The 20,061-nt window shown below is 34.0% G+C and overlaps 1 protein-coding gene across 1 annotated transcript in view; it reads right to left on the bottom strand.

The window, feature by feature from the left end:
- PTPN13 (protein tyrosine phosphatase, non-receptor type 13 (APO-1/CD95 (Fas)-associated phosphatase)) overlaps positions 1–19,827 on the bottom strand; it is a 151,895-nt gene extending 132,068 nt beyond the window's left edge. The window contains exon 1 of the mRNA XM_012724233.1: positions 19,713–19,827. Within this exon, the coding sequence (XP_012579687.1) occupies positions 19,713–19,827 (115 nt within the window). The remainder of the gene's footprint in view (positions 1–19,712) is intronic.
- Between the last annotated feature and the right edge of the window lie 234 nt (positions 19,828–20,061).

The raw sequence follows: 20,061 nt of genomic DNA on the forward strand, positions 1-20,061 counted from the left end.
AAAAAATCATCAAATTTCCAGGCCCTCCCTCGTAGTGCAATGAGTTAAAGCACAGCACAATGAAGCTATAACAGCCACTGCAGCATGAGTTCAATCTCCAGCCAGTGAGGTGACCCACATGGCATGGCAGAGTTCTCCTGACCTGCCCACTGCTCCCCACAGCAGTGTACTTCATCAATTTGCCTTCATCACTTTACCTTCTGTGAGTCTTCTGTGATAACCCTGTAAGGCTAAATCCTCAAAAATCAGTATTAAATCAAGCCAATTTATAATGCTGAGTAACAATGAAATGGGTGTTACTGCCCCTATTCATTGCCTTTACTTACAACATGAATTATTAAATTTTATTTGAACAGATGATACAAACTACAACATCAGCATAGTTTTAAAAATTCTATGTGTAATAGAAGTTATAATATTCTCAGAATATGAAACTGCAAATCTAACACTCCTAGGTAAAATATTTTGTCAGCTTTTTTTCATTGATAAAGAATATACACTCACTTGTAAATGAGGACACAGGCACACATTTTTCTTTTGTAAACACTGAACACATACAAGTCACCTATCCAAACCATAACCACTGGAATCTTTGTGTGGTTTTGATCAAATAGGCTTCTAATTTTTTTTTGTTTTGTTAGGTATTTGGCAAGACTCTTGGGGTAATAGCAAACTATGCATTTTGGTAATACAACACTAGTGAGGTCTGAGTTTCACAAAAGTGATATACAGGACATCTATATTAGTAAAAATGAGTTGGTTATGATCATTAAAGGCAACAGGGCTTACATGGCTGGACAATTTGGATTGAAGGAAGCAGGTCTCTATAAATTTGCTTTCTTCTTCAGTAAAACTTATTGGTCACCTAATCCAAGCAGTATGAAAGAAACAGTAGGAGTCCCTTTCATTTCTTCCTCACAATCTTATATGCTGAAGAACCTGCTCATTTTGTTAAATTTTATTTATTTTTAAGATTTATTAATTTAAAGATTTATTTCTGTATCCTACAGAACTAGGATACAGGCCAGAGGTGCATGAGTGGTGAGAGGATTCACCAGAGACAGACTGGGGAGCAGAACAGGCAGATCATCAAAGTATACTGTTGAGGGGAGCAGTAGTGGGTCAGGAGAGGCTGTCACACCATGTGGTCACCTCTGGGACAGGCGGGGATCAACCTCATGCTGAAGTGGCTTTAGTTTCTTAGTGCTGTGCTTTAACTCACTGCGCCATCAGGGAGGGCCCTAAATTTTATTTATTTATTTATTTTTACAGGACCTTTAATATGTTAAGTTGTTCCCATTTGGTTTTTCCTTTAGTTTCTACCACTCCCAACAATCTTTTATTTATTTGTCAATAAAAACTGTAGTCCCAAGATTTAAGCCAAAATAGTGAGCAACAAACATTATAACTGTTTTCACATATACTTCTGGAATATAAGTAGTTTAAGGTTAGGAATGATGTATTTCCTAAAAATCAGACATAATGAAATGGATGACTGGATTAAAAAGATGTGGTACATATATACAATGGAATATTACTCTTTAACCAAAAAAAAAGAAACACATGTATTTTGTAGCAATATGGATGGAGCTGGAAAAGATCATGCTTAGTGAAATAAGCCAGAAAGGAAAGAAAAAATACCGTATGGTTTTTCTCATAGCAGGAATATAATGGAACAGGCAAGAAAATAATGATAATGATGAACAGCTATATACCAGAGACATTTTGTGGGGTTGAGTGGGGAATGGGATCAAAAACAGTGGGGGGAGGGAAATGACTGGATTATGGTGAAGGCACATTGGTGATTAGGTGATGGGAAACCCAAGGGGATTGCAACTGAAGTGGAAAAATACACAAAAATATGTAAAAATAAACTAATAAAAAAATCAGGCATAATGAATTTATGTTTTTGTGTCCTTTGAGAAGAACCATAGGAGTGAAATTGCTGGGACAAATGGCAGCTCTTTTTTAGTAACCTGAGGAACCACCACACAACTTTCCATAATAGTTGGATTGGTTTGCACTCCCATCAGCAGTGTAGGAGAGTTCTTTTTTCACCATCGCCAACATTAATTCAAAAGGATACATGCACCCCTATGTTTACTGCAGCACTATTTATAATAAGACTTGGAAACAACTCAAATGCCCAAACATAGATGACTGGATCAAGAAGATGTGATAAATATCCACAATGGAATACTACTCAGAAAAAAAAAGATAATCTAAAACCATTTGCAGAAACATGGATGAAGTTAGAAGGGATTATTCTCAGTGAAATAAGTCAGAAAGAAAAAGTAAACTATCAGATGGTCTCACTTGTAAGAGGATATAGAGAACCCAGATAAGGAATCAAAAGGGGGGCGGAGGAGGGGACGTCAACGGAAAAACAAATATAACAAAATGAAACAAAAATAATCAGACAACTATAAATGAAAGACATTCTGCAGGAGAGGGGGACAGAAAGGGTTCAAATCAAGTGTGGGAATAGCATACAGGACTAAGGTGAACTGGTGGTAGAAAGTCTATGGGGACCACACCTTATGTAAAATATGTACAAATAAAGAAATTTTTTAAATTAAAAAAGTATTTGAGGAAAAATGAATATATTTACAATCGGAACTCTATACCACAGATCCACAACTTGAAAAGGTGTCCTTCTGCCCTAGCCTGCTAATGACAAGAACATCAATTTAGTGATCTCTGGTCACAAAAATGGTGATTTTAGAGATCCATTATGAAAAAAAAAAGGCGTTTCTTTTAACTTTCAAACCTCAAAAAAACTCTAAATCACCCAGTCAGAAAATACTCCAATATTGACTAATTTTAGTTTTACAAGTGTGAGTAAAGGAAATTTCAGGTTTGTTAATCTGAATATTATAACAAACTTATTTACAAAATACTTGATTCTGGAGTTTGGTGGTGGGACACAGGCTTTCTAAGTCATGTGATTGCTGTTTGAATTCTGGAAATGGGGCAGTTTTTTAAAAAGCTTCTTGGGAATTCAGATCTATATACCAATCTATTCAATACAAAAATAATAACTCGTACTTATAAGAGTAATAAAGTGATATCCCAGCTCAATCAAGTTGCTTCATGACCTGTACTTGCCCATTTCTATGTCAATTACTGATATTAAAAACATCAATGATAATTTAGCTCCTTCCTTAATGCTTAAAGTTTTTTTCTCCAACTTCTGAAGTCACATGTGTGGCAATTTATAGAAGGTCTACAGCAAGCCTAAGGTGTTATAATTATTTTATCTAAATTATAATTGTCATGTTTATTAGAAAGGCAGAATATGTATCAGAAATAACTTAAGGTGACAGATACAAATACTTCTCTATAAGGAGGAAGGTTAATTAAGGACACAAATTATGAATGTCACCTATAGCACATTTAAAAATCTGCCTAGCCAGGTCCTCCCTGGTGATCCAGCGGGTTAAAACACAGCACTTGAAGTTAGCTGCAGACACTTCATAAGTTTGATCCCTGGCCAGGGAGGTGACCCACATGGTGTGGCAGACCTCTCCTGAGCAGCCAGCTGCTCCCCTCAGTAGTGCACTTTGCCGATCTGCCTGTTTTACAACCTGTTCTGTCTTTGGTGAATCTTCTCACCACCCCTGCACCTCTGGCCTATACTCCAGTTCTGTACACATAAAAAAATAAATCTAAAGGAAAGAAAAAGAAAGAGAAAGAAAGAAACCTGTCTAACCTACCTATTATTATTTTTATTTGGATTTTCCTATTTTATCCCCAGAGTATAGTAAATTCCTACCCATTTTTTTCTTCTACAACACTTTCTAGAAATTCAACAAATATCTACATTGCATCTCCTCAAGTTTTGGGGTGAACACCATTAATCCTCTCTAACTTATGTGATAGATAAATGTCATTAAGCACAAATCTAGTATTAGAAATGATCCTGAGATTAATACCAATTTTTTTACTTCCCCAGGAGGGTTCAAATATTGAGCCAAAAAATATTCCACATATATGTTGTATGTTAGACTATGGATTTTAAAAGACAAATATGCTGGAAAGGTGGATCTTTCCTAAAATAAATCAATCACATGATATTTGATCATCTGTTCAAGTAATTGAGAAAATCTTTATTTTGAATGTTAGTCAATTTAAACACTTGTTAGCTCACTTCTGCCTAAGCAATTTTGGAACCAAGTGCTAAATATCTTAAAGCATTGCTATTTCTATTGCCACCTGACACCTTCATGACAGTTTCTATAGGTTTTACAACATTATATTTCGCAAACAAACTATAACTGAGGTAATTAGGAAGATAAATAGATCTAACGGTGAAGACCTATATTATAAAGCAGCAGGAATTTTTCACTCCAAGTACAAAGTTTCCTCTTTTTTATCTGCATAAAGCCAAGGCGGGGGAGGGGGCGGAGGGCGGGGGAGAAATATAAAAGTTTCAGAGGGAAAACAGTGAACTTTGTTTTACTTCCAAGGGTCTACAACTCATACAAAAACTGAAAAAAAAAACTTTCAAGGATGAGTAGTGTTTATTTTTATGATTACAAGTATTCTTTGCTACTCCTCATATACCCTTCCCCTTTACACTGGGAAGAAACTTTTCTCTCCTAAAGGGAAAAAGGGAAGGAGGCTTAATTGAATAGTAAACTATTCCATTGAAAAGAAAAAATTAGTGTATTATTTATTGTAAAAATTTAAAAAATCTGAACAGGACCCACAAAGTAAAATCTCAACATATTACTAAAAGTTAAAAGGCAAAAAACCACTTTTAAATTTCTATATTTGAGAAAATCGACATTTGTGAAACATTTTTTTCTTTAAATAGATTAATTTCATGACATGGATAAATCTCAGAATTTCAAGTAAAAGTAGTGAGAAACAAAATTTAAATTATATGAGTCTATTCAAAAGATGTTTAAAATCAAACACAACTGATCTCTGTGATATGCTATAATAGTACTCTATTCTAGGTAACTAAGAATTGAGCAGGATGGAGATCAGGGAGTCTTCCTCAGAGCTAGAAACATCCCATGTTATGAGCTGGGTGGTGGTTATGTGGGTGTAAACATTCATAAAATTCATTAGGCTGCAGAATTTAGAATTATGCTCCTTACTATATATAGTGCACCTCAATATTTAAAAAAAAATCCTGTAAGTATAAACATTAAAATAACAAATATAGTGACAAAATTACATTAATCAGCAGTAGGGTTAGAGAATACAACCTTATAACTACATCACTCTTTAAATATTTTAGGCATCTAGAGCCAAAATAATTGAGTCAAAACACAGTATATTGACAGTACCTAAGGGGAATGGAGAGTTTACTACAAGTGTTATATATACTTGCTAAACAATTAACACTATTCATTTTAAGAATGACAGATACTGAATTAATTTCATGTTTTATAGTTTGTTTCCAAGGAATACATAGAGTCATTTTATCTGGTTCAAACACATTTAACTTGAAGGACCTGTTATTTCTGGCCTTATGAATACAGGGCAAGACATAGCATGTCAAAGATGACTGATACACCCTGTTAATCAACACAATTATGATTGTAGATAATTAGGAATGTAACATTAAAAAAAAAACTAGTTAGGATTTTAAAAGCTATATACACCATACAAAGATTTACTCAAAAACTTTTAATCCATAAAAATATTTTCTAATTTCCTACAAAGGTTTAAAAATACCAACATGTTACAAGAAGTTAATATCAAGTTCAGTGCTTTTTTTTTCTGCCTTCTCATATTTAATCTTTCTGGTTTTATCAGACTCATAAGTTTTATGTTTTCTCTTTTTTTGTACTATCCAAACTCTAAACTCAGTACTTTTCTCATGAACAGAATTAACTCCTTAAACTGTTTTAATTCTTAGTCTCTATATCTCTCTAAATGACTATTTATGATTTCAAATTTGACATCATTATTATTGATGTTTTATCCAACCAGTGATTGTTTAGATTTAATATCAAGATGACTTATGTTTTGTTCATCATTTTTCCTTGTGAGATCAGAAATGTTCTATATTTTTCATTCTGGATTAAATTTCCTTCTCCCTAAAATACATCGTATTTACAATATTTTCCATGGATGTTTGGATGGTAAAGACTCTAAGTTTTCACACAAAATGTTCTAGCTTTGACCTTTTCCTTGTACCACAGTTTAGCAAGATATCAAATTCTGTGGTATATTCGAACACAGGGGATATTAGGTAAATATGACTTCTGAGAACTTGAAAGGTGGCTGAGACAACTAAGCATTAAATTTATCTTAACTCTACTCAGTTTTTGGAAAACATTTAAGTATGTTTGGGATGCCTAAAGTATATAAAACTACTTTTCCATTAGTAGGTTTTATGAAATCCAGTTCTCTGTGGTATTATTTTTAAAGATTTATTTATTTATGCTTACAGACTGGGGTACAGGCCAGAGGTGCAGTGGATGAGAGGATTCATCAGAGACAGAGTGAGGAGCAGAACAAACAGATGTACTGAAATACACTGCTGAGGGGAGCAGCGTGCAGGTCAGGAGAGGTCTGCCACATGTGGGTCAGCTCCCTGGCCAGAAGATCAAACTCATGATGCAGTGGCTTCAGAGTCTCACAGTGCAGTTCTTTAACCCGCTGCACCACCACAGAGAGCCCCCTATCTGTGATATTTTTAAAGTACAAATTAAGATATACAATGAATGCAAAGATGGACTTAGTATAAAAGGAGCACATTTCATTAGTACTACTGTATAATAATTATATATAAAGTGACATTTTGACAAAAGAAAAAAATACGAAAATTAATTTCACCTCTTTTAAATCTTTAAATTATGGATCATAGATTATTTTCCATTATATGTATGATATATATTGCATTTCTTTTCAGATAGTGTTGTTCTAGATTGAATTACGTGCCTTGATAATTATTCCTCTCTTTATCTTTCAAATACTTATGAAGTATTGCTGTGGTAGTTTTAGGATGACTTTTCTGAATCAAATTCTGATTCTGTTGTTGCTGTAAAGAAATCTACTATTCATATGGGACTATGGTGATGGCACATGGGTGAAGTGGTGGGAAGTCCATGGGGTATACAACAAGCTGAAAAAATGTACATAATGAAGAAAGATGTAATATATACATATATACACATATATAAGTTAAAAAAAGAAGTCTACTATTAAGGCAGAGATTTGAGTATTTAGTGTTTTCTATGCATATTAATATACAGTCTGCAAATAGTGATAGTTTAATTTCCCAATTCACAAGGCTGCAGACCAATATCCATGACGAACACAAATATAAAACCCTCAATATTAACAAACTAAATTCATTATACATTTTTAAAAGGATGCAAGGATGGTTCAATATCTGCAAACCAATGTAATTTACCTTATCAACAAAAAAGTAAAAATTATATGATCACAATATCAGTGAGGCACTGAAGTATTTAACAAGATTCCACATCCATTTTATCATAAAAACTCAAAAATGGGGGTAGAAGAAACATATCTCTGCTAATAATGGGAATATGACAGATGAATAACTAGCATTATACTCATGGTGAGAAACAGTTTTTCCTCTATGATCAGCAAAAGATACTTTTTCCAGCATTATTCAACATAGTATTGAAAGTTAACATAGTACAGGTATAAAAGGAGTCCTTGTTGGGAAAGAAGAAATAAAACTATCACTATTTGCAGATATTATGTTAATATGTATAGAAACCCCTAAAAACTCAATGAAAAAACTAAAAGAAACAATAAGACAGGAGAGAAAAATGGCAGGCTACAAAATCAACGTACAAAAATTGGTTGCTTTCTTATGAGTAGACAACAAAATAGAGGAGAAAAAAAATCAAGAAAACATCCCATTTACAAATGCATCAAAAGTACTAACTCTTAGGAATAAACTTAACACAGGAGGTGAAAAACCTACATGAGGTGCACTTAAAAGATACAAAAGGCCCTCCCTGGTGGCGCAGCGGGTTAGAGCACAGCACTGAGAAGCTTAGGCCACTTCTGCATGAGTTCCATTCCCGCCTGCCCCAGAGGAGATCCGCTGCTCCCCTCAGCAGTGTACTTCGTCATCTGCCTGTTCTGCCCCCCTCTCTGTCTCTGGTGAATCCTCTCACCCTCCGCATCTCTGGCCTGTACCCCAGCTCTATATGAATAAATAAATAAATCTTAAAAAAAAAAAAGATACAAAAAAATGGAAACATATGCTGTGTTCATGAATTGGAAGGATAGACATTATTACAATGGTCATCTTACCCAAAGCAGCATAATATTCAATGTAATGTAATTCTTTTCAAAGTTTAAATGACAAGTTTCTTTTAAAATGTTATTTTACATATATTTTACAACATTCTTCCTATTTGTACAATGTATGCTTTCTCTTTTCAGGTATAGTCTCTGCAAAATTCCCATCATCAATTCACCCATGCATATCACCATAGTCCCTTGTGTAAGAATACATTGCCTCCCCTGTTTTGATCCCACTCCCTCCCCATCCCCTGCAGTGTCTTTGATTAATAGTTGCCTGTTTCCTTTTTTGACTTAAGTATTTTTTAATGTTAACTGCAGCACTATTTATAATATTAAGATAGGGAAACAACCCAAAGGCCCAAAAGTAGATGATTGGATCAAGAAGATGTGGCATATATACACAATGGAATAGTATTCAGCTATCAAAAAGATAAACTAATGTCATTCACAGCAGCCTGGATGGAGCAGGAAGGGATTATGCTCAGTGAAATAAGCCAGAAGGAAAAAGAAAAATATCCGATGGTTTCACTCCTATGAATAAAACCTAATAAGGGACAAGGAAAGAAATAATAACTATAAAAAATGATAATTTTCAAAGAAATAAAGCAAACATTACTGAAATTTATATGGAATTATGAAAGGCCCAGAAAAGCCAAATCAACCCTAATAAAAAAAGAACAGCAGTATCACATTCCCAGACTTCCAACTATACTACAAAGCTAAATAATCAAAATGGTTTGATGATGGACCAAATATAGATGCACAGATCAATGGAACAGAATTGAGAGACTAGTAATTAACCCACACTCCTCTATACATTTATTTTATGAGAAAGAAGCAAAGAGTTGGCTCTCCCTGGTGGCGCAGCGGGTTAAAGCACTGCACAAAGAAGCTAAAGCCACTTCCGCATGAGTTCGATTCCCGCCTGCCCAGGAGGAGATCCACATGGCAAGGTAGACCTCTCTTGACCCTCCCACTGCTCCCCTCAGCAGTGTACTTCGTCGATCTGCCTGTTCTGCTCCCCGTTCTGTCTCTGGTGAATCCTCTCACCCTCCGCATCTCTGGCCTGTACCCCAGTTCTGTACGAATAAATAAAAAGAGTATATGAACTGAAAGAAATAAGTATATTCAACAAATGGTGTTAGGACAACTGGACTAACAAATACAAAAGAATAAAACCTGACACTATTTCAGACTATACACACAAAAACACCTGATTGTAAGACCGGAAACTGTAACACACAGAGGAAAATTGGCAAAATATTCCAAGATACTGTCTTTAGAGATAACTGGTGAATTAACTCCATTGGCAAGGGAAACAGAATATAAACAATTGAGACTATAAACAATTGAGACTATACTGTACACCGCAAAAGTAGCTAGAATTAAAATAAAAATACACCCTACCAATTGTGAGAAAATATCTGTACCTCATGCAACCATCAAAGGATTAATTTACAGAATCTACAAGAACTAGTGGAACTCAACAAGAAAATAACACAATTTTTAAAATGGGCTGAAGAGTTAATAGACATTTGTCCAAAGGCATACAGCTGGTGAACAGACACATGAAAAAAATGTTCACCATTACTTATCAATTAGGAAATTGCAAATGAAAACCACAGTAAGATACCACCTCACCTTTGGCAGAAATAACCAGGCTAGGATGTGGGCATAAGGGTGAACTTCATACTCTGTTGGTAGGAATATAGACTGGTCTAACATCTATGGAAAACAGTATTGTGTTTTCTCCAAAATTAAAAATAGACCTACTTTCAAAAGTAGATGACTGGATTAAAAAGATGTGGTAAACAAACAAAAAATAGACCTACTACCTGACTTAGAATTCTACACCTAGTTATCTACCCAAAAAATGTAAAAATACTAACTTAAAGGGATATATGCAGTTCATTTCGGTATTATCTACAATAGTTAAGTTAGGGAAACAAGCCAAGAGCTCAAGAAAAGATGAGTGGATTAAGGATATGTGGCAGATGTATATACAAAGCAGAGTAATATTCAAATACTTAAAAAAAATCACTATTTTCAATGAAACTGTAGGGGGTTATATTAAGTGAAATAAGTCAGAAGAAGAAAGAATATTGATCCCTTTACTTATATCTGAGATATCAAAGGAAATGTTGCTAGAATTCTGACAGTAGAAATGAAGCTATCAGAAGGGCAGGGAAGCGTGGGGTATCCTGGAAGCATATGGGAAAGGATCCCCAACAGACTAAGAAGATTATGGGTGCTTATCTAAAGAGTTGTGTACCCATCTCTAAATCTTATATGATACTGTAAAACAAATTTACCGAAATTAAAATAACACATTAAAAAAATTCTACCATTAGTCAAAATTATTTTTTTCTTTGCAAGTAATCTACTTTTCCTTTTCTGATTGTTTGAAAATCTTCAGTTTACATATATTCTGTACTTGCAATCTCTCAAGTCTCAATATGGATATATACTGACTGTGACTTAAACTTCTAGAATCTGCAAATGTATTCATTTCCTCAAAAATTCTCTACCATTGTATTTTCAGATTGTTTTTGTTTTCTATTCTCTTTTACTTTCTTTCTAAAAAACCTATTAAAGGCCCTCCTGGTGGCACAGCGGGTTGGTGGCACAGCGGGTTAAAGCACAGCACTAAGCTAAAGCCACTTCCGCATGAGTTCAATCCCCGCCTGCCCTGGAGGTGTGGCAGACCTCTCCTGACCACCTGTTGCTCCCCTCAGCAGTGTACTTCGTTGATCTGCCTGTTCTGCTCCCCGCTCTGTCTCTGTGAATCCTCTCACTGCCTCTGCACCTCTGGCCTGTACCCCAGTTCTGCATGAATAAATAAATCTTGAAAAAAAAAAACCTATTAAAATAGGTTATACACATCATTTAACCTTTTATGACCCAAATTCATTTACATTTTTAATATCCAGGTGATCTTAGTGCTACTGTCCAGTTTATTGGTTTTCTCTTTAACAGTGAGAGTTACTTAAAATCACCATTAACTGGAGATTTGAACAGATGGTGGTATTATTAAGCCTATACATCAATTTAGAAACTATTAGGTAATATTGTTTCTTGTTTCTTGATCTAGGAACACAGCATGACTTTTATCTACTTAGGGCTCTTTAAATTTCTCTCAGCACTACTTTTTTTTTTTTTAATTTTCATCATGTAGGTCTTCACAACTTCTTTGGAGCCATTCCTAATTATTCTAGTTTTCAGATATATGACTTACAATTCTTTAGTATTTTAAAATTTCAGTTTCTGATTGTTCATTGTTATTATCTAAAAATAAAATAGATTTTAGTGTAATTATCTTTATATGGCAACTTTTTTTTCCTTTTAGTTGCTTTTTTGTATATTCTATCAAAATTTCTATGTTGAAAAATCATGGAATCTTCAAACAAATACAGTTTTACTTGTTTATAATTTGGATGCCTTCAATGTCTTTTTTCTTGCCTTACTGCTCCAGTCTGAACTTCCTTGTCTAGTCCTGAACTTAGGTGGGAAGAGTTAATGTTTCACTGTTAAGAATGATGTTTGTAGGTGTTTTTCATCAAAATGAAGTAGTTCCCTTTTATTTGCAGTTGGCAGACAATTTTTCTCTCAGGAATGGATGTTGGATATTACTAAGTGTTTTTTCTACATGTACTGAGATGATTCTATCATTTTGCTCTTTAGTTTGTAAATGTGCTGCTTCTATAAGGTATATTGGCTTGACATTTTATTTTCTCTAACATCTTCATCTAATTTTTATATTATAATAGTTTGGCCTCAGGAGTGAACTGGGAAGTATTTCTTCAATTTTCTTCATTTTCTTTATATAGAGTTGCTATTATTATTTCCTGCTTAATGTTTAAGAATTCCCTAATGATGCAATGTAGAGCGGAGCTTCTTTGTAGGATATTTTTAATTACACATTCAACCACCCTATAGATTATAGGGTACTTCAGGTTGTCCAATTTTTCTTAAATGGACATTGGTAGCTAATGTCTTTTAAGGTGTCCATTTAACTTTTCGACAACTTTGTTCATGATTTTCCCTTATTACTCTTTCAGTATCTGTAGAATCTGAAATAACCTATTTGTGTGGCCTGATAATGCTTTTCTAAATGTTTTATTACTATATTTATAGGACACCTATTTTAAAAATTAACTCTATCCATGAATTACTTTACAGTGCTAAATATATATTGGTTATACCATTCATTTAAAAGTAGTTATTTTTTCTGTTTTCAATAACAATTCTCAAGTCATTTAAACTGGGCCTTATTTCCTTACCTCTACAAAGGATGGGTAGAATAAATGGATTATGATCTAGCCAGAATAGAAATATGAGTGTTCTAAGTGTTTTATTATTACATGTTTTATTCCTTTCAGTGGCAATGGAATTTCCCTAAAAACACAGAAAGCAATTCTAAAAAAAAAAAAAATGGACTTAATATGTCACTTCACTTTGCTGATAACAGATCATTAGTAGATCTAACTTAAAAATTGTGGTTTATTTTTTAAAGTTTCATTTATTTATGCATACAAGATCTGGGCTGTAGGACAGAGTTGTGCGGGGTGAGAAGATTCACCAGAGACAAGAGTAGAGAGCAGAACAGGCAGATTTACTGAAATATACTGCTGAGGGGAGCAGCAAGCAAGACAGGAGAGGTCTGCTGTGCCATGTGGCATAGTTCCTCAGCCAGGGATTGAACTCATGCTACAATGGCTGGTGATAGCTTGATAGTGCTGAGTTAATCCCTGCTCCATCAGGGAAGCCCCTAAAAATTCTAATTTTTAAACCCGTTGTTAGAGAGTAAAGATAAGTTTATATTTGTCCCATCTATCTTCAGTGACTTCCTATTGTGACTCATGCAAAATCTTTCAATGGATTTCATAATAAAATATAGACAAAGGTTTCTGTGTGTGCTGCTCCCTGGAACCTTATCCATAAACAGTAAGAAATTCACATGGTCCTCTCAATTTTCCAGAGACATTAGCTGATAAAGTCTCTGAATTTATTTACTTAAGCAGTGAACTTTGCTAGTGTTTTAAGCACTTCTTTATCAAAATAAGTTATTCTATAATTTACTAATTCTATCATTTTTATTATGAAACAGAAAGCCAAAAATTATTACATAAAATAATTTATAAGGGATTCATAGCTTTGTCTCTGTTAAGGGAGATTGGGTCTTTTTCTCTGATTAATCCTGAGGAGGCAATTTTCAAAACTAATCAACCACTCTAATACCTTAAATCCCAGAGATTCAACACATATGTTTTCTGCAGAAAGCAGAATGAGAAGAGTTTCATCACTAAAAATAAACAACTTGTTAGAGCAACTGGTATAATTTAAAATGGAATTTCCAAAAATTATCTAGAAATGAGGATAGCATTTTTTTTATTACTGAGACTCTGCATGAGTTCATCCATGAACTAAAAGCTAAAATCTTAAATACATTCTTTCTGACAAAAATTTTATTTCCTAGTAATTTAGAAAGATGTATGGAAAAGCATATTACTTAGGAAGTCACAAAATGTTCAGCCAGAACATTTTAATACCCAGGCTTAATTTCTTTACTAAGAAATAGTGTTTCTTCAGCTAAGTAGAAAAGTAAATTTAGCTATCTACCATATATAAGACATATCTACAATCCAGATGTTTTGAAATGATAGGGGAATGATAACTTGTTAAGATACAAGGAAAAGGAAGCATAAGTGGCTTTTTAAAGAGCAAGTTACAATGCAAAGAATATAAGACAGTCAATGTGACATAAAAAAATATATATTAAGAAGAGATCCAATCATTTTAAATTAGCAATTTATATGCTTCATACAAAATTGAATGAAAATAGATGATGAAAGTATTTTAAGATTTATTTATACATGTAAGAATTGGGGTGTAGGCCAGAGGTACAGGGGCTGAGAGTATCACCACTGACACACTGGAGAGCAGAACAGGTGAATTTATTCAAATACACTGCTAAGGGGAACAATTGGTAAGACAGGAAAGGTCTGCTATTCTATCTGTAGGTTAGTTCCCTGGCTGGTGATCGAACACAGGCCAAGCATGATAGCACTGAGATTTAACCCCTATGCCACCTGTGAGGTCATATATTGACAATACTAAAATAAACAAAATATTTTTGTGGGAGATTTTAATTATCTCTAAGAACTTGACAGATCAAATTTACAAAAAATAAGTATACAGAAAAAATTTGAAAAGTACAAACATTAACAAGTATATACTTGTTATACTTGTATATTCTTGATATAAGAAATAAAAAAATACGTACTTTTACTTTTCAAATTTCCAAAAATGTTTACAAAAGACTATATACAGGGCACAACAAAATTCTAGTAAATTCTACAAAGTAACAAATAATAACATTTTCATAGTCATGGGACAATACAGCTAAGAAACAACAAAAGGAATACCAATTATTACCATCAAATGCTTGGAATTACACAATTTTAAGACATTTTGATTTTTCCCTTCTGAACAGAAAATTAATTGGACACATGTTTAGTCATAGTCCATGAATATTAGCCATAACAAATTTAAGAAATGGCCAAACCACCCTGAATATGCCTCATTGCTGAAGAAATGCTAAAAGCGTTAAATTAATGGGATGCTCAAAAAAGATTTGTAAAAAGTCATTTTCTTGACCTGTGTTAACTAATTTCCCAATGATAACACTTTCAGACTTCCCCTCACAGGAATCTTAACAGCAGTCTTGATTTTATAAACTGAAGAAGGCATAAGAGTAATATATAAGTTTAAGAAGAGAAGGGGAAAAAGACAAACATAAGAACAGAAGAAAGGTTTACATAACAGACACAGAAAGAAAGAAAACCAAAAGGGAGACACATTTTAGAATTACAGATTTCTTGGAGACCACTGTGTTTTACCTGCATCTCCCCAACCCCAACAATCCTTATGTTACTCTCAGTGTTGTCATTAGATAACCAAGATTGATTATCTTGAATGAACACATCCACAAAAATAGGCAAAGTAATTATTTTTATTTCAGTTTGTTACAAGCGTCAGAGGCAGTCTCTTTTGAGAGGAAAAAAGATACTGTGCCATCAAATACAAGGAATAAAAAATAGATTTCAAATAAACTAAATCAAATAAGCATGAGTTTCTTCTAAATAATTAGAAAGTTCCAAATTGGCAATCACAATAACTCAAATGAAGTAAAAGACTTCAAAAGAAGCCAAATTCAATTTTTCTACTACTGATGTTACTCTCTAAATTAAACTGAAGACATTATGGTCACTAACTCCCAAGTGACAGTGTTTAAGACACAGCTGCCTCACAATTTATTTTATAGTATATCCAATGTTTTTTTATTGCAATTGTCAACATTACGCAATAATTGCATCTTAATGACAAGTACTCTATATTCAGACACTCAATCTCTATTAATATTATGAAATTTAAAGAATGTATTCATCATCTGCAAAATGTTTTATATTCTATGAGTAATGTCCAGGATAGTGATCCTGGCATTAGTATAATAAAAAGAGGTATTTTTGCTTACTCTGAACATCTATAGTGCTTATTATCGTTACTACTTTGGGACACTGTTTCAAAATGCTCAATTTCTCACATGCCTCTGTATGAATGAATCCCTTAGGGCAAAAGGGACACCTTTTATTTATTGAACTCTTCCACACAATATCACCCAAATGGGGATGTTTATTAATATTAATTGATTGTTTTTAATTGAGTAATTCCACTAATAGAATCTTTCTAAAAAAATTTAGACCATACATACCTGTTCTTTACTCTGGAATACCTGTACTTGAAAATTTTCTGAAAATTCAAAGAGACAGCACAAAGCAAGAAGGTCTGTTTAAAATATTTAGATTTTACTCCTGGTAAGTGAGTGATCTGAGGGACAGATGAAGCAACTCTGCTGTTGGACTTACTACCACCCCAGAATCCTTGAAACCCTAGTTGCCATGCACATTTTTTGGGTAAATGCACAGAGCATTTGGGGTTCGGGGACACCCATACCAAGAGAAGTACTAATTACAGCAGGCCTGAATAGCAAACAATGGAGAGAAAGAAAAATACCAGTAGCCATATACGTTCCAAGGGGAATAATACACCACAGAATTAAACTACAGAGAATAGTGAAGAATCCATAGAAAAATAAAAAACCAATAAACCAGTTTAGAAAAGTGGTAGATTATAAATACACAAAAATCAGCTACCTTCCTAAATGCAAACAGTGAGCTAGAAGAGGAAGAAAGCTATCCCATTTACAATCACACCACAAATAAATACTTAGAAGTAAATCTAACAAAGAGGTGAAGGATATCTATCAGGGAAACACAAAACTGGTATTAAAAAGATGGAAGAAAACATAAAGAAATGGAAAGATATCCCCTTCTTGTGGATTGGAAAAAAACAACATTATCAAAATGACTGTCCTTCACAAAGCAATTTGCAGATTCACTGCAATACCCCAAAAAAAATTTCAATTGCATTCTTCAAATTCATATGCAACCACAAAAGATCCTGAATAACCAAAGATTTTCTGGAAAGGGGAAGAAAAGGTCATGTTATACTTCCAGATCCCAAACTATATTATAAAGCCATAATAATTAAAACAGCATGCTATTAGAACAAAAACAGACAACAAAACAATGGAACAGAACTGAGAAACCATAAATAAGCCCAAACATATGTGGACAGCTACTCTATAACAAAAGAGCAAAAAATATATGAAACAAGGAAAACCTCAGCAATAAATGACACTGGGTAAATTGAAGTTCCATATGCAAAAGAATGAAGCTAGACTACTGTTTTATTCCTATATAAAAATTAACTCCAATAGATAAAATACTTGGATATGATATCTGAACTATAAAATACATAGAATAAACACACTCATAGAGGCAACATACACTCCATGACATAAATTTCATAGAGATTTTTGCAGATTCATCCCCAACAGCAAGGAAAACAAGAGAGAACATAAACTGGGATTACATAAAAGTAAAAAGTTTCATACAGTGCAGAGGTCATAATTAAAACAAAGAGACATTTTATGGAATGGGAGAAAGTATTTCCACATCATAAATCTGACAAAGAACCAGAGATGTAAGATATTTAACTTTATAATATAAGGAAATACCAAAGATCTACAAAGAATTCATACAATTCAACAAGAATACAAATACAAAAAAAAAAAAAAATGGCCAAAGGAGACAAACAGGAACTTCTCCAAGAAGACATACAGATGACCATGACACATGAAAAAAAAACTTATCATCAGGGAAATGCAAGTCAAAACCATGAGATACAACATCATACCAGTGAGAATGGCCTATATCGAAATGACCAGAAACAAGTGCTGGTGAAGGTGGGAAAAAAGAGTTCTCTTCTGCTGTTGGTGAAAATGAAGACAGGAAAAAATGGATATGCCATATGACCCAGCTATGCCACTCCTAGATAGCTGCCCAAAGAACACAAAAACACTAATTTAAAAGGAAACCTGTATTCCTCATTTATAATAGCACTATTTATAATAGCCAAGATACAGCAAAAACCTAAGAACTACCAAACAGATGAGTGTATCAAGATGTGGTATATGTATACATCAGAATAGTACTCAGCAATCAAAAACAATAAACTCATGCCTTTTGCAGCAACATGGATGAACTGCAAGAAATCACTGTAAGTGAAATAAACCAGAAAAATAACAGATGGTATCACCTATATGTGGAATACAGGAAAACTAAATGATGTGTCAGACAAACTTAAAGATCAAACTTTAAAAGCCAATCGTATAATAATAAACAACTACATACCAGAGACATTTAACAGGGGTAGAATGGGATCAAAAATGGTGGGGGGAGGGAAGTGTACTGGTCTATGGTGATAGCATATGGGTGATTTGGTGATGGGAAGCCCATGGGGATTACAACTGAGGCAGAAAAAGGCACAAAATGATGTAAAAATAAACTATTATATTATTATTAAAAAAAAAAAAAAGCCAGCCATGAGATCTGCAACTTTCAAAGCAGGGCAGGAGTAGGGAGGAGAGAGAATTGTGAGGAGATTGGTGGAGAGCACAGTGAGCTAGAGTGGAAGACACTGGCATTGAGAGTGCCATGGTGACTACAGCTGGAGAGGGGAATCCTCTACTGGGAAAACATAAGGATGTAAAATGATGACACTTCAATGACAGCAAGAATGATATATTTTTTTAAATTATTAATTTAAAAAACACAGAAGCTAAAAGAATATAATCAAAACATTTCTATTTTAGGTAGGTAGCATTAGATAAAATAAACACATTTTCTTTAGATTTGCCCTAATACTCATCAAAGTCCTTCAAACGCTTATATTATGGACCTGGGTGGGCCCCAATATGCTTTGTTTAGGTCCCTATTAGTGGACTGGAAAATAAAAGCATCAGTAATAACAAAGCTTTACCCTCTGTCCCCTCCTCTGTGTTCAGGATTTTCCTGTACTCAATCAGAGGTCACCCATACACCTTCCACAAGTTTCCTATGGCTAATGTTCTTTAGCAAGTCAACATTACAATGGATCTCAAATTTAACATTCGTTTGACTATCTTTAAGGACTTGCTAAGAGACAAACTGTTGGTTCCATCCTTGAAGTTTTCTAGGTCTAATGAGGGCCTACATATTTGAATTTTTAACGTTTTCAGGTGAAGCAGAGGCTACTTGCCAGGGACCACAGCTTGAGAACTATTAATACCCTCAAATCCTTTCTGTCATGTTTATTATACCTGATTAATTTAAACAAGTCAATTTTAAGGGCTATGATTGATTCTACTTTTAGAGAAGCTTGGTTTCTTCACTTATTATTCTAAATAATAGTCAGCCTTATGTGAGTGCCAAATATCATTTTCACATTTTTAAACAATGACAGGTTGACCCCTTAACTTTTCCAATTCAAAATACCACACAATCATCTGGACTAGAAGACCATCTCTACATGGAAGCACCAACATAGTTAGTCTAGATTATTCCAAATTAAAGTTATAGGGTCGTGCACACTATCCTGTCTAGTATGTTTCTCCTCCCTTCCATTTGATTGATTCTATTGACATTTTAGTTTTTAGCTCATGGGTGACTTTTTCAGGAAAACCTTTCTTTTCTTCCCCATGACTATATCAAATCTTACTAATATGGGTTATCAGAGTTCCTACATTCTCTCCTTTGTACACCTTGTCACAGTTACATTACTTTTGTTTGTATAAGTACTTTATTGATAGCTATTTTCCCACAATGCACTGTAAGTTCCAAACAGGCTGGGAGTATTTCGGTTTTTATTACCATATATGTTTAGTGTCTGATACAACATCAGACACAAAGTGTTCAAATAAAGGTAAAAAGATCTGAGCTTTACTAAGATAGCTAACAGAAATTGTTTCTTTCTGTACTCTACCTCTTGATCTGTTTTCCAGCTCAAAAAAGACTTACCTTTTCTAAATAGTTCTTGCAGACTTTCAGCACTTTGGTTTAATACAGCCCATATTTCTTCCTCCTGCAGTGGTCCACCCCGAACCTCCAGGGCCTCAGCTAGTGACACGTGCATATTACCTAAGAAACAAAAGGGAACAGATGACAGATGGTCTATCCATAAGCAACTTCAATGCACTTATAATAGCAGTTCTTTATCACTGATGTCTCAATATAGTTTCAACCTAAAAATAATCCTATAACTTGAAATTCACAGAAAGTAAAGGAATTAGAGTAAGGGGAGGGAGGAACACACCCAACTACCACTTGGTCTAGGTCAACAGAGTCAATCTCAGAAAAAGATTCAGAG

Source organism: Condylura cristata, unplaced genomic scaffold, assembly GCF_000260355.1.
Source record: "Condylura cristata isolate star-nosed mole 26May11 unplaced genomic scaffold, ConCri1.0 scaffold00012, whole genome shotgun sequence".
Lineage (NCBI taxonomy): Eukaryota > Metazoa > Chordata > Mammalia > Eulipotyphla > Talpidae > Condylura > Condylura cristata.